This window comes from Harmonia axyridis, chromosome 3 (assembly GCF_914767665.1).
Source record: "Harmonia axyridis chromosome 3, icHarAxyr1.1, whole genome shotgun sequence".
NCBI classification, from domain to species: domain Eukaryota; kingdom Metazoa; phylum Arthropoda; class Insecta; order Coleoptera; family Coccinellidae; genus Harmonia; species Harmonia axyridis.
In genome coordinates this window covers 23,737,352-23,752,811 of record NC_059503.1, presented here as the reverse complement: position 1 = coordinate 23,752,811, position 15,460 = coordinate 23,737,352, and the positions used below count along the sequence as shown (strand labels likewise).

General features: G+C 33.7%; 1 protein-coding gene across 1 annotated transcript in view; it reads left to right on the top strand.

Annotated features, from left to right (window-relative positions):
* Window positions 1-3,069: 3,069 nt before the first annotated feature.
* Window positions 3,070-15,460, top strand: part of LOC123675620 (MAM domain-containing glycosylphosphatidylinositol anchor protein 2-like) — a 158,888-nt gene continuing 146,497 nt past the window's right edge. Inside the window, exon 1 of the mRNA XM_045611053.1 lies at window positions 3,070-3,515. Coding sequence (XP_045467009.1) covers window positions 3,428-3,515 — 88 coding nt within the window. The 5' untranslated portion in view covers window positions 3,070-3,427. The remainder of the gene's footprint in view (window positions 3,516-15,460) is intronic.

Genomic DNA, 15,460 nt, shown 5'->3' with positions numbered 1-15,460 from the left:
TCGTTAAACTCCAAAGTATCTCTTGGAAACTAAAACTTCTAATTATGTAGAGAGAATCAGGAAAATCCATTAATTCCCTAATTCAAACCAAGCTTGAGAGGAGCATACAGCATTGATTTTGACACCGAATTTTTCATCAATGAATCGAATCCAATCAATAATGACTAAATTCGGTTGAAAATTCGCAACTTGAAGATATTTTGATGATAACTTGCTGTTTCCTGGAAGCTGAAATAAGGTGCACAAAAATGATTTTTGTAAATAATCTAACAAAATGATATCCTCATTTATATCAATGATTTTTCAAATTTTATGAGATCTAACGAGCATATTTCGTGCGCTTACGAGTCTTACGACTCCTGTTTGTCTGTCGCTGCTGACAGTGAAGCGAGACTAGACAAATTGGGGCGCACGGTGTTCTTGGATAACATGTTGACCTGCAATGTAGAAAAAACAGTGTTTAGTTTGAGAAGTTTCAATTTTGAGAATACTGGTGAGTGGTGACCATGTAAGTTTCTTGGGAATCAGTTTGGATTCGCGTCTCATTTGGAATTATTATGTGGACATTGTGGCAGGCAAGTTTGTAAGAAATATCTTCGTCTTTTTTTGTCGGGTGATGTCTCAGGTAGAATACTCAAAGTTGCTTATCACTCTTTGATAGAATCGCATTTGCGATATTGTGTCATTGTCTGGGGTAATTGTTCGGGTCGTGGAAGGATCTTCCGTTTGCAGAGGACAGCTCTACGCATTGTGACTGGTCTGTGTTATAGAAATGATTGTAGGAGGGAGTTTAAAAGATTGAGGATATTGACTTTTCCTTCGATTTTCATTTATGGGTGTGTTATGTATTCCTATCGGAGGTATGATGTCTTGACTAAAAATAGCGACACTTATTGTCATCATATAGTAGGACATGTCAATAATTTTGGAACAAAATTGCAGGTAATATTGATTATCAGATATTCTGGTGCATGCAGATGCTATGAATAATTATCTGCCTCGCACCTGCCAAATAAAGGAGAAGATATAATATCCTTGGAATGACATGGAGAATGGAAGAGATCTTCTTTTGCTGAAAGTTATGTAGAAGCTTCAGCACAGAAAAAACTGGATATTGTTGAAATCTTGGCTAGTATATTCCTGCATCGAGTAGTCAAAATTTGAACGTTCCCATCATAAATACAATTGGTAAAGGTACTACAAACGTAACCACTTCATACCTGGAGTATCATTCAAGGCAGGGATGCATTATTGGCACGAAATCGTGGAGGAAAAACTACTCTTATCAATTAATCTTCAAATTAATTTAAATGAGATATGATAACTTCAAACTTAATTATGCATTCTAATGTAACAATCAAAGTTTTCAATAGTTGTACTTTCAATAATATGGACTGAGAGTTCATTCAATCTTAAAATTATTATAGAATGAATAGAATATATCAAAACAAATCTCATTTATTTTCATAGAATCACATATTAGCACATTTGCAGTATTTCTTCTTTAGTAATCAAAAACATGGGACATGTGAGACTGAAGAAGTCGAGAAAGAGTTATATCGTGATGTCATGTAAATGTTTCAATAAAATTCCTCAGGATCTGCGATGTTTGCCCTTGAAACAGTTCAAGGAAGCGGTGCTGCGATATTTAGAGAGTGAAGCATTTTACTCACTTGATGAATTCCTGGAGTCGGGCACTACACCGCTACTGTGACATACACTGTGTCTGTAAAGTATGGAACAAATTCATTTTTAGCTAAACATACCATTTTAAGAAATAATCCTGAAACACGTCGATTTTTGATATTAATTTACCGTATTTTAAAATAATAATCTAATATATAGAGTGAATTACATTCGAGTAATGACGTCACCGTCATTTTTTTTCAAAGGAACACCTCCATTATGTCTCAATTTTCTGATTACTCTAGCTGAGTTGATTCCAAAAATGTATCACATGTTGATTCCAATTGGTACAGGGTCGACAAAAATACAATAGTTTTGTGTGTGCTCATAAAGTAACGCGTAACATTCTTTATTAGTTAAATTAACAATATTATCAAAAATACTTATTGTCTAGCGGCAATTGGTTTGAATGTCACTCATTTTCATTAATCTAAAAATGGAATAAACTACAGTTTATTCCATTTTTAGATTAATGAAAATGAGCTGTTTCCAAACATGTTTGTTACTTATGGTCTAGCAGACAGAAAATGTTTTTTGTGAAATGTCATTATTTGTTTATTGGTGTTCAATGATAGTTAAGTACTACAATATTTTTGGTATTCGTGAATGTTTTAATTATTGCTTAGATTTAATTTATTAATTTTGTCCACCCTGTACCAATTGGAATCAACATGTGATATATTTTTGGAATCAGCTCGGCTAGAGTAGTCGGAAAATTGAGACAAAATGGGGGTGTTCCATTTAAAAAAATGACGGTGACGTCATTACTCGAAAGTTATTCACCCTGTATATTAGATTATATTTTAAAATAATAAAAATTGAAATAAAAATCGACGTGTTTCAGGATTATTCCTTAAAATGGTATGTTTAGCTAAAAATGAATTTGTTCCATAATCAACAGACACAGTTTATGTATGTGTGTGTATATATTTTATATATGCACCTATATCTTATATGTGTATATATATTTTTGTACAATATTTATATGTTTGTTCCGTCCATATTTGAGTTTTTAATTCTATATTTCTCATTATTTAATTTGTACATGAATGTTATATTTAAATTATTTTGGCGAGTGTAAACAAACTTGTAGATTGTTTGTAAATAGCACAATAAAATTATCTTATCTTATCAATTCTAGCCAACCCTTAGTCCTGAAATCTCCTGGCATACAAACCGCATGAAGGACATAATTGACCTTTTAACCTACACCCCTCTTCCTGAAGACAATCAGAAGGAACGTAGACTCTAGAAATGAATGTCCTAACCTTTCGAGAGCTCACCAGCTCTCCAGCAATCTACCAAGTCCCTCCTTTTTCCCCACTGAACAACGGTCCTATCCTCGATTCCTCCCATTCTCGGTCTACTTCGTGGTGGCGGATTCAAATTTCGCGATACCCGTTTAACACAATGTCGATGCCATTTCGAAGGGACGAGGTCGTTTGAAACCATCCCCTTCGCATTCAACTCAGTAGTTCGTCGGACTTCGCGCAGAGCGCAGCACCGTTCCACACATCCCCAGTTTCAAACTTTATGAATGCGATATTTTGCGACTAGCGCAAACTTCTCGGAAAACTCAATTCCAATTGTTCGAGTTTCGAATGGATATGGGTATTTAACGATTCGATGTAGGATGGTAGAACGTTATCGAGATGTGATCCTTGAATACTTTTAGCGGGAAAAATGTGTTTCAGAAAGTTTGCTCTTTTCGAAGTAATTTTTTTTTTCGTAGCGAATTGTGATGAGTTGTAGACTGTTGAAAATGAATAGGATTGTTGTGCTTCTTCTCTTAGGTATAATATGGAAAACCAAAGCTATAATTAATAGTGGTGAGTTGGTTATTTATTTTGTATTAAAAAAAATTTTTGGATTGATAAATTTATTGAATTTTTTTTTCTGGCTGCAGGGGTTAGGTCGGTGGCTATTTGATAGTGTTAATAAAGGACAGTTATCTATTTATCTATCTATTAATTTTTGATATTTGTATGGGATAGTTGTCATGAATAACAATAAATATTTTCAACTAATCAAATATACCTGATATTTTGGGAGCAAATTAATTAATGAATAACTGTAAGTGGGTAACTGGCTGACAGTAGCCAACTTAGGTTGAAGAAACTACTTACACTCCTATTTACGAAACATTCATTTTCTGATGATGACATGTCAAAGTTGTTGAAACGGTGTTGAACATGAATGAAGATTCCATGAGTAAGAGTTCAGTTAACTCTATTCTTAGTGGCTTCATAATCACGTATTTTGTTACTCTCGAATATACCACGTGTATTTCTCCAAGAATGTTCAGAAATTCATGTGGGATTCTTATACTGAATATAAAAACATTTAGAGCAAGTGATAGTTTGAAGTTGGAGTTATTTATTTGAGATTTAACTTTCGAATTATGCATTATTGTTTCTGCATATTCCTCATTTTTAAATCAGTATCAGGTAGAACTGGTAGAAACTTGATTTCAAAACTGAAAAAAAGAATATTCGATTGATTCGGTCTTCACTTGATGGAAATTAATTTCAATAGAACTTAAATGACAGTTATCTTATTTACATTTTTAATTTTTTAATATAACAATTGTTTCACTAAATAGTAGCTGCTTCAAATATTTAACATTTTTGAATAACTGTTATTCAAAAATCTAAAATATTTGAAGAAGCTACTGTGTAGCGAAACAATTGTTGTATTGTATTGAATAATTGAAAGTGGGAATAAAATAATTGTCATTCAATTTCTACAAAAAAGAATGTTGTAAGTGTGGGTGATATAGGTACATTCGTTTGATAAAACTTAGGAAACTTCATTATGAAAAATATTATGTCTGAATTTAAACATGAATCTCGAGCTAGGTTTGAATTAGGAAATGAATGGATTTTCCTGATTCTTTCTACATAATAAGAAGCTTTAGTTTTCGATAATTTTTAGAGCTTAATAGAGTTTATTGTTAATATTCAGATGGAAAAGAAAGGAGCAAATTATTCTTAGAATACAACGAATAAATTGGGAGTACTTTGATCTTCAAGTTATTCATTGGTATCATAATGCTGTTGGTATTTGACTGGATGTTTGATACATTTATTTTATTCATATACATTTTATATTTAAGAATCGCTCATCATTTCGAATAAAGATTGACATTCAATACAAAAGATATTAAGGGTTTAATTACATCTATATCGATTCAAAAATGCTTTCGAGATATAAATGTCAATCAAATTGACACGGATATGTTAGTCTATAGAAGTAATCACGTTAACTATTATTCTTTTCAGTATTGATGCCAAAATCAGACAACTGCTCACATTTCAAACACGCAGTGAATAATTAGGGATATAGGTACAATATCGAGTTATATTACAATCCAAGCTTGGACGTAACTGTTTCCTAGTCCAACCTCGACGTGTGATGATTATCTACTGAAACGTGACGTATTAGCTTAGATTAGTGATCAACAGGGCATAACGAATATGAATATCCATATTTTGTGATTGCTGTAGAATGATTTCATCAAATCTTCTTGTTCTGAATTTAAAGAAACATAAACATGCAGGATGTCTGGTAACAGTCGAATAACCCCCAAGTGGAGATATGTCATCTGGGTGAATTAGTAAATGATATTTGAAGTCACCTCAGTTCACTCTCGTTTCAGAGATGAAGGGTATTTTCGAAACAGTCAACCCATTTTTTTGTGATGGGTGACATTAAAGAGTCGAGTTTGTGAAAGGAATATTTTCTGAAATTCCACATGAAAATGCCAATTCTAATTTTAATTCACCCTTAGGATGTGTTTGAAATTGGTTTTATTCCGTATCTCTTCACATGCTTTGTTTATTCGTGATATAAGTTGTTCTCAGTTATTGATTGGTTCCTAATACTTCATTGTCTTCAGATGACCCCAGAGGAAATAACCAATTGGTGTCAAGTCGGGAGATTGAGGTGGTCATTGGTCCACATCTTCTATATTAGCATATGCTCTATCCAAAACAAAAACCATTGTTTTTTCAATTTCTAGAATTTGGTTAAAATAAATTTTTGTTTTATTGGATGGATTGAATTTTTGAGATGAAAAATCAGTGATTATGAGGAAATGCATCATATAATCTTTTCTCGAGAAACTTCCTGCTTAAAATTCATATCTATGTGTACATTTTTTCTTCAGGAAAGTATTTTGAAAATTCATTCACTTCATTGCAGATCACTTTATGAAAGATGCCTCAATTTTCTCCACATCTTGAAAATTACCGAATAAATTACTTCGTTTTGTTAAGGGGGGAAACAGAGGGGCAAACCCTCACGTGACTGCTCAGTTCAAAACTAGATTTTTACTCTTACAACCACCTATTTTCATGGAGTTTTCACATAATTTCTCTGAACAATAATCTTCATTGTTGAGTGACAATATTTTTGATTTGGGAATGAAAAAAAAATTAAGGCAGCTTTTCGTTTTTCGAAAAAGACTTGATGATATGTACAATGTACGGATCACATATATATTTTTGAAATATCCGTGAAAAAAATTTGAATTACGAAAGAGGTAAAACTATACTTTTGTGTGGAAAAAGTAATCGATCGTCGTATAGCACCGTCTCTAATTATATGCTTCGTAAAGAGAAATAAGCTAAAGTGAATGTACAACTTCGTACACCCTACAAAGTTTGGTCGTCGCATGAGGGCTAGAGGAGAAATTAATGGTTACCTAATGTTTAAATGATACGCGGAAAGCCACGTGGTTGTAATCCCTCTTAACACCAAACAATTCGAAATATCCATAAACTCCGATCACTAAATTTCATTTGAATTTGAATAATAGTTAAAATACAAGAGTCTTTAGGTCATATTGTGAAGTGCTTCCTAAAAATTTCCTACTTGAAGTTTTTCAACATCTAAAATCACATTTTGAAATAAAACAACATTAAATCCGAACACCTTGAATATAGATCCATTTTAGATTTCTTCTAAAACTTCGGGCCATTAGTTTATGCAACAAACAGACGAATTCCCAGTTGGTTAAAATGGAACTACTGCGCCATGCTAATTCAAATTATTCAAATATCTTCAACTTTACCGAACAGTTTTATCCTGCATCATTTAGTTCAAACGGGAGCGAATGCTCCTATCAAATGTCCGCGTTTATCCCAGAAACTGGGAACAATGAAGCTGGAGTTTTCCCTCGAGTTGCAATAGTTGTGTTATCGTATTCATAAATAAAGTTTTTAACTGTGTGACAGTGCTGCGGATCTCCCGTAGGAAAGGGCCGTATATTTTGGGGAGATATCGGAAACGACGAAACTACAGGAGCAGCCGTTCTGCGCGAACATTTTCCAAATTAGAATTCGAATTACTGCTTTTTTTATCGAGGCAGAAATATTGAAGTACCAGTAGAGGTTGTGCTGAATGCAGGTTTATAATTCGAGCTCTGTGGAAAATTGAGCTCTCCACATTGAATAGTAGGTATTTCTGAGTTTCCAGTTTTGTTTAAGTACTTATGCGATAATGTTATCTAGGGGTAGAATAACACAAATATTGCTGGATATTGTCAGTAGTGAATTTGATTTTTGTGATTTTAATTTAGTACCTACCTATATTATTGAGTATCAAAAACGTGTAGCGTAGTGGCGACTTCAATTATTTCTAAGATCGTTAACATCTTAACGTTCGTGATTCACATAGTTTTTTATGATCTCATTATTTCTTCTCTAATTGACAGCAGATATTATTTTAGCAGACACAGATCAATCAGCAAAGTATTATTTTTCTTGCCTAGGTAGCAAAGTAAGGACTTCCCTGTCTAGGCAGCAAAATGATTATTGTCAATGCGAACAAAACATTTCTGACATAATCTGACAATCAATATTTTTTGCCATATTTCTGGAAGAGTAAGTACTTCTGAGTCGCTAATACTGTTCATAATATAAATACATTTATCCCATATTTTTCCAAAAAAACTGTCTGATAACTATAATTATTATGGACATACATATTTCCATAGCACGTTATATCGAGATAGGTATTATATGTCACTATAAAAATTGCAACAATGAGGAGAATTTTTTTAAATTGATATATTCCCACTACAACCTTTTCCATTTGAATATCTTAGGAAAAAGCGGCAAATTTTGATTAAGTTCATTTTAGCGACATGCTCCGACAACACCAAGTAATGAGGCCATCTGAAAAGAAACCCTACATAAATATGTAGATCAATTTGAAATCGTTAGATGTTTAATTCACCTAATCCATTATCTACCTATACATGGGGTTCCTAAATTAGAGGCACAAGGGAAAAGGAGGGATTCCTTGGATAATTTTATGACAAAAGTCCTTTAAACATAGGCCCGCAAACGCTTTGCTTTCAAGCTACAGGGTGTTTCTTGTTGTTTTTTGTATTCCTTATTTTTTGTGATGATTATATCAAATCATTGAATCTTTATTAATCTTCACTACAAATTTATTTGGTAATAAATTCAATATTCTCGGCAGCATTTACCAACTTTGGTAGTATACCGCACTTCATCATCAAGATTAGTAGAAATTAAACCGTTTCGAACAAATATTTATATTTTAGTTTTACCAGTGTTACTATTATCATATAATGATTAAACTTATGAGGAATATGGATTTTCAAATAAGTTGTATAGCGTACAATGTTTGAATTATCAAATTTGCTGAAATAATGGATTAAATATGAGCTTCCTTGTATACGATCCTTCATAAAAAGCACTACAGAGTTCATATAGAAGTTCATCATTTTCAACCAATTGAAACAGAATTCACAATCCTCAAACTCCGAACTTTCTAAAGTAAATACAGCTTTGCGGTAAAGTTGTTTCCCTTCAGAAAAGTTAGATTAAATACCCAATTTCAATTCCATGAAATTATATCTCAAAGGAATCGGATAATAGGAACCTAGTATGTACCAGGTTCAAAAAAAAAGGTTTTTCCCTATAGTAAGTAATAAGCTTGAATGAAAAAATAATATGTTAGTAACGGTGCAAATATGTATATAAAACTCTCGCATTTAATTATAATAAAAGTATGTTTGGAAGGTTAGATTTATTCCTTTTCATTATATACCATTATAAACATATTGGTACTTACCAACTTACCAAATCATTAAAGGAGAACATTCTGCATTTAAATTTGTCATTACGGATTGAAATTCGCAATTGTTTGAAAATGAATGTTGTTATGAACTCAAAAATTCAAACTTTTTTATAACTTCTTAGTATTTAATGCCTCACTGGAAATCCGAAACAAATAAGTCCTTTTTGCTGAAGATATTCTGTGATTCAGTTATCAGATCAGAAAAATGTGAAGACTACAAAGCTGGATTTTGAAATACCTGACCTTATCGATGAACTTAAAATACATACAAAATTTCATTCAAATCTGACGGATAGATATTCAATTTTGAGAAACATTTAATCGGATTGGATGGGCATTTTTTAATTTTTGAACTGAAGCCTTTTCGACCGGATTGTTCGACAGAATTGAAAAATTCCGGAATTTTCCGATTCTGTCGATGAATCATTTAAAACTCTACTCGTCTTCAAATTGGAAAATTACAGATATTTGGGCAGAATGATAACACGCAATTCCTCTGGAACATGAGCTCAAAAAAGAATTTCAATTATGTTCGAGAATAAGAGTAGTGGATGACAATATTTAATGTATAGTTACTAGCACTGAATATTGATCTGAATTCGATTTTCACTAATTAGCGTAGATTATGTACCTTCGTTATGCTAGACTTCATTATAATCATTTATGTAGTTCAAGAACCAACTTTCCCTCAATATGCGGGCAAATGCCGTTAGAAAACATATTTATCCTGAAAGTGACATAATATTATAATTAGTCATAATTTTCAGTAGGTGGTATGATTGGTTAAGACTGTCTAATCTATGAGTTGTAGATTTTAGACCTCAAAATATGATGACTATCCCAACGTGCCTTTACAAATATTGCTGATTTACTAGATCATTAGACTATTTAAAGTTTAAATATGGATTTTGATTGTCGTTTTGATTTTTATGTTTCCATCTTATATTTCCATTTGAAAATGCCCGAAATTCATCGATTCTATTACAATTATCATTATTTCATACATTTCCATATACAGCTGTGTTGTCTCCAACCGCCCTGGATAGGACAAATAATGAATGAGCGTTCAAAAGCTCCAAGTCAGTACACTTCTCGAAATTGTTTTGGATTTGGATATTATACCAAAGTGTGATTTCATGTGTGATCTTATTTTCAAACTTCTGAATTTATAATTAGAAGTTCACTTTGTTGATATCCCGGAAGGAACAAGTTAATTGAAAATAAATCTAGAGGTGTTCAGTTGATGCCAACCCTTCTGTATATCAGTTTCTTGCCGAAACTATAATGAACCACTACTATATTCATTAAAACCAGAATTTCCTCTAGAAGCCGTGTTCCGAAAGTTTGATAAAGCAACATTCAGACTAACCAGTTGTTAAATTCATTGTCAGCAATAAACTTAGTTAGAAATAGCCAAATCTTGATTATCATGCTTTTAACGTTTGTTCAGTCCAACGGCTTCCTCCTGAAACTAGGAAAAACTAAAAAATTGGAAATAGACATGAGGCCAAGAACTACACAAAGTGTCGCAAGCGCGAAATTTCTTGGAATAGAAATTCAAGAAAATTTCGAATTCAATTCTCACATAGAATCTAGAAAAGATGGTAAACAAGTTAAAGTCTTCAATATTTCTGCTCTGCAGGGTGAAAAATTACCAAAGAGAACATCTTGATCAATACGTATTTCGCTCTATTTCATAGAGCTGTATGTCTTATGCCACAATAATCTGGGGTGATGCATTGGAGGCAGATCTGGTTTTCCTGAAGCAGGCGAGAGCGATAAGAAAAATTGATGGTATTAGTAACACCACTTCCTGCAGAGCATATTTCAAGAATTTAAGAATACTTACCTTCTATTACCAGTTCATTTTTTCAAATAATTTCACGAAGGGCGAATTCCATCGATATGCTACTTGCAATAAGAATGATCTCAATATTCTATATCATATAGCATCAAAAATGCACAAAAAGCCACTAGCTATTTAGGCATAAAGTTATATGACGATATTCCTCCAAAACTGAAGATGGTTTCAAGAGACGCCTCCGAAATTTGATGATTTCGAAGACTTATTATTCTATTGAAGAGTCTCTGTCCGATGTATATTTCAGTAGAATTCTCAATACTTATGTTTATAATAATATATGGGTATTCATGCTGGATACTTTCTTCTATTACAAGTGTTTTTAGCCTATATTTTTGACTATTTGTTCTTACCTTTGGCTTTGTAACTATTTGTGAAATAAGTTCGATTTGATTTAATTTGATTTAGTTCTTTCTGTACTAGTTCAAGACTTATTTCGTTTTTGATCATAATGTTTCTTCGTGATGGAATCTTCGTCAAGCAAACACCAATCCTCCTAGATGAATATCCAGATATTGAGCATCAATCATAAATTCCACGCTATAATGCTTCTTCCAGAAGGTCTAGCCCCGAAAATTATCATTTGAATACTCCATCAGACCCCATTCCGTATCTGATATTCAAAATTGTACAAAATGCTCCATCATTGGGAGTCTGAAAATAGTTCTCATCAGGCAATAAACGTATTATTGTCATTAATCATTTTATGGAAATTGCTTTTCAACGGGGGGGACTCCATTAATCTCTCCCGCCTTGATGTTTACTCCCGACGATTAGTGCGGAATCAAGTGCCCATATTCTTTCGCAATTTCCATTTTCTCGAATAATTGCTGGAAAATGCAGGAAGAATGATGAAGCAATTTCATTATACCGCACCAGCGGACGCGGTCTTGAATATTTTCGGAGTCTTAGGACCCATTGAACATTGCATTATTCATTAGAAACTATGGAAAACTAGCAAAACTACGAAAATACTTTTTTACTCTGACTGAATATGATGAATTGAAATAAAGGACCAGGAACTCGAATATATGAAAAATGGTTACCGATTAATTTCAAATGTTAGTACTGTTTTTCGTAGCCCTTTATACCCTTAATAAGAAAAACAAATCAAATGACTTTGGTCAATGCTGGTTCCCAAGTTATAGGGCGATCAAAGTAGATAAAGATACAAATAGATACAAATGTAATCTTATCATATCTTTTGAACCAGGGAACAAATTTGAATGGTTTTCTCGGTACTTTGCAGCTGAAAGGGATCTTCGTCATTGATCGCATAGGTTTTCAATTTAGGGGTATTTAATAAATAATAAAGAACATTGGCTTCGATCTCGATAGAGGTCTACTCAACATGGATTCCTCCCGGGTCGGATCATATTGAGAAATTTGGTCTCCTGCGTGGATGACTGGAATAGATCCATCAATGAGGGAGAATTTCTGGGCGTTGTGTATCTGGACTTTTCTCGAACGAGTTCCTCCTCGACGTCTATTGTCCAAGTTACGCATTTTGAGCGTTGGTGGTGACCTGCTCTTATGGATCTAGTCATTTTTGTCGAACAGAGAATTTTCAGTGAGGGTGCTCACTCCTTTCCAAGGATTCTTAATGATGGAGTTCCACAGGGATCAATACTTGGTCCTCTTCTAATTGTGTTATACGTTTCTGATCTGTGATTATTATTAAGGTCCACTGTGATTGCTTACGCCGACAACACGAAAATTTATAATTACCCTCTCACAGGTACAGTTAATCTTCAGACTGATCTGGATGCTTTGTGTGCCTGGTGGGATGACTGGTTGCTACCGCTCAACTTCAATAAGTGTGTGGTGCTACATCTCGGTAAGAACAATACCGAACATAGAGAACATAAGAGGTCACAAGCTGGAGTCTGTCCGAGGTCATAGCGATCTTGGTGTAGTCGTGACGCATGACTTGGTCTGAGGATGTTCTCCAGACTGCGGGTAGGGAGGGGAGGGTTCCTTACATGATTGAGAAATCATTTCGCGGTTGCAGTCCAAAAACACCCTGTTAACTGTACCGATATTATGCCAGAACCATTTTGGAGTTTACCGGTCCTGTATGGTTCCCTATGTTTCAGTGAGATTCTGACCTCTTGTAGTTTATTCAACTTAGAGCGACAAGATTACTTTATGGGATTAGCCGTCCATCTTATCGGGATCGATTATGGGACTTACCATTTTTGTGGAACCTAGAAGTAGAGGTGACCTAATCATCACCTTTAAAGATGTGAAGTGGATATGAACCACTTATTCAGTACCAGCCCCCATTAACATTTGAGAGGTCACCACATGAAGCTATCCAAAGAGCGTTTCAAAACCAGGTGCCGGCAGCAGTTTTTGCCAAAAAGAGTTTTTGCAAAATGGAATGGTCTCCCCTTGGCGGTTATTTCTTAGACGAGTGTTAATAATTTCAGAAATTAGGTTGTATTTCACTTGTTGTTTTGTATGATGATTGTGAGAGTTTCATAGGTTTTCTCAACGCTTGTCAATGGTTTAATGATAATAAAAACACGATACATACTATTTATCGTCTTTATTTTTGAATTATGTGACTAGACTAGAGATCCATGACTTCACTTGATATTCGAGCTACTTGACTTGAAATCAAGTCTAGTAGTAGCTTTTCAAAGTAAAGTTAAGTATTCATTTATCGAGAAGTTGAAAATTCAAGTACATTCTATCAAGTTACATGATTTTCATATTAAGGCCTGAAAATAATAATAACATTTGAAATTAATCAGTAACCATTTTCCATACATTCAGTTGCCTGGTCATTTAGCGTTTGAAGTTTAAAAACACCGTTATTGTGAATCAAATATGTCACTCAACTGTAACGAGCTTTAGGTACGAAATTTCAATCAATTTGCTCCAACTTCCAATTATTGAATTGATTCGGTCGTTATTTTATGAACATTTTTGTCATCAATATTTGAAGTTTTCTCTGAAAAAACTAACGATTTTCGGTCTGTTAGTTCCTGATCCTTGGACTGGTTCAGAAAGATTGTCAAATCATTCGTTGCTGGTTGAACAATTAACAGGCTCAGCATGAAGTTACAATAGGACCACAGTAACAAAGCCTACACCGAACACAGATAGTTTTTCTAACTCGCAAACGCTTTGAGGTTCTATTAGCAAGCGGATGACAAATAAAACAAAACAAGTATTGTACCCATTCATATCGTTTGAGAGAAGATTTAACCTTAATGAGAACAGTTTTAGGTAGTGTTGAAAACTGATAGCATTCAATGAAATCTCGGTTGCACACTACAGACTAAACTATCGGCCGATCATTTGATCGGACTTCTTGATATACAGGGTGTCCGGGAAAATGTAGGAAATCACCGGAATAAGATGACAAGTTCCCATCATTTTTTCCTAGCGATTACGATTCATAAAATTTCAAGGCAAAAAATCGAGGGAATTTTAAAAAATTCATAATTATAGAAAAGAAATACTCACAATTATGAAATTTCAAACTTTTAATATCTTTTTACTGAATGAAATATTTCTTTTCTATAAGGCTTTAGTTCAATTATTTTCGGAGGTATGATTTTTCAGTAATCATTCCAATGTAAATGTGATATTATGAAAATCACAACAAAGTTTGCCATCATATTCGATTAGCCAAGAGACATACCCTTTACCATACTCATCTTGCAGCCATAGGTTCGAATATGAGGAGAATGAATGTTTTTTTTATTTCACAATTTGCTTTAAGCGTTTTCTCACTGAAGAAAAGATAAATTTTTCAAGTAAAGGCCAATTTTGCAATATATACTAAATGGTCAATGGGATATAATTCTTACCCTGATAAAATTTTCGTTCTGCTTTAAGAAACAAGTTTCAAATTAATATTCTTGCGCTCAACTCTAATATTTCCTATTTGAGGCTACCTATTGCACTGGATAAGTGATTCGGAACTTCTTTCTTGTAGCTATAAGAATGAACTTAAATTTGCGGTATGATGATAAATTTGACATTATTTTTATTCTTCAAATAATCATAATATATTATGATTATCAGCTCTGGATAATACTAGTAATACTACTGGTGCATATTGGGACCGGATAATTTTTCAACATAATCATTAGATAACGGTCACCTAGTTCCACCGTATTTGCATGAGAAATTATTTGCCATTCATAAAATTACCTTAGAACATCAATCCTCCAGAAAGGTCCATCTATTTAGCACCGACCATCTGTCCAACAAAACCATTAATACAGTACTTTGAAACCTCCAAAAAAAAAGTCCCCTTGTCAGTCACTCCGGTACGCATCGAATGAAAAGGATATAAGTAGTGGTTGTAATGATATCCCAACAACCTGCGAACAGGGTCGAAAAATGAAGGGTTGCTTCACGCTCCCTTAGGCTCTTTGTCCAAAAATAGGGCGCTAGTTTCATTGGTTCTAGGTGTGTACGATACAGGACTAAAAGAGAAACTCGCTGCTTTATTTGTTCAGCTTTCCTTCTTCGACATCCACAATGGACAGTGGCTTATCTAATTTGAATATCTATCGAATTAAGAGGAGGAGGGTAAATGGAATCTTGAAAGCTTGTCGTTGCGGAATGGGACGAGGAGGAAGCTGATGATTTAACGGCTGGAAGATTTTCTTCTCGTTTGGCTTTATTATATCCTATATAAATCATTAAAATTTGCGCACACCTTGAATTTCCGTTGTTGTCGTTTCGGAATGTGTACTCTGATAAGAAAATTCAACGTTATTTATTTTCTCTATCTCTCAAATATCTGACTTCATTAAAAATTCATGACAGAATTGA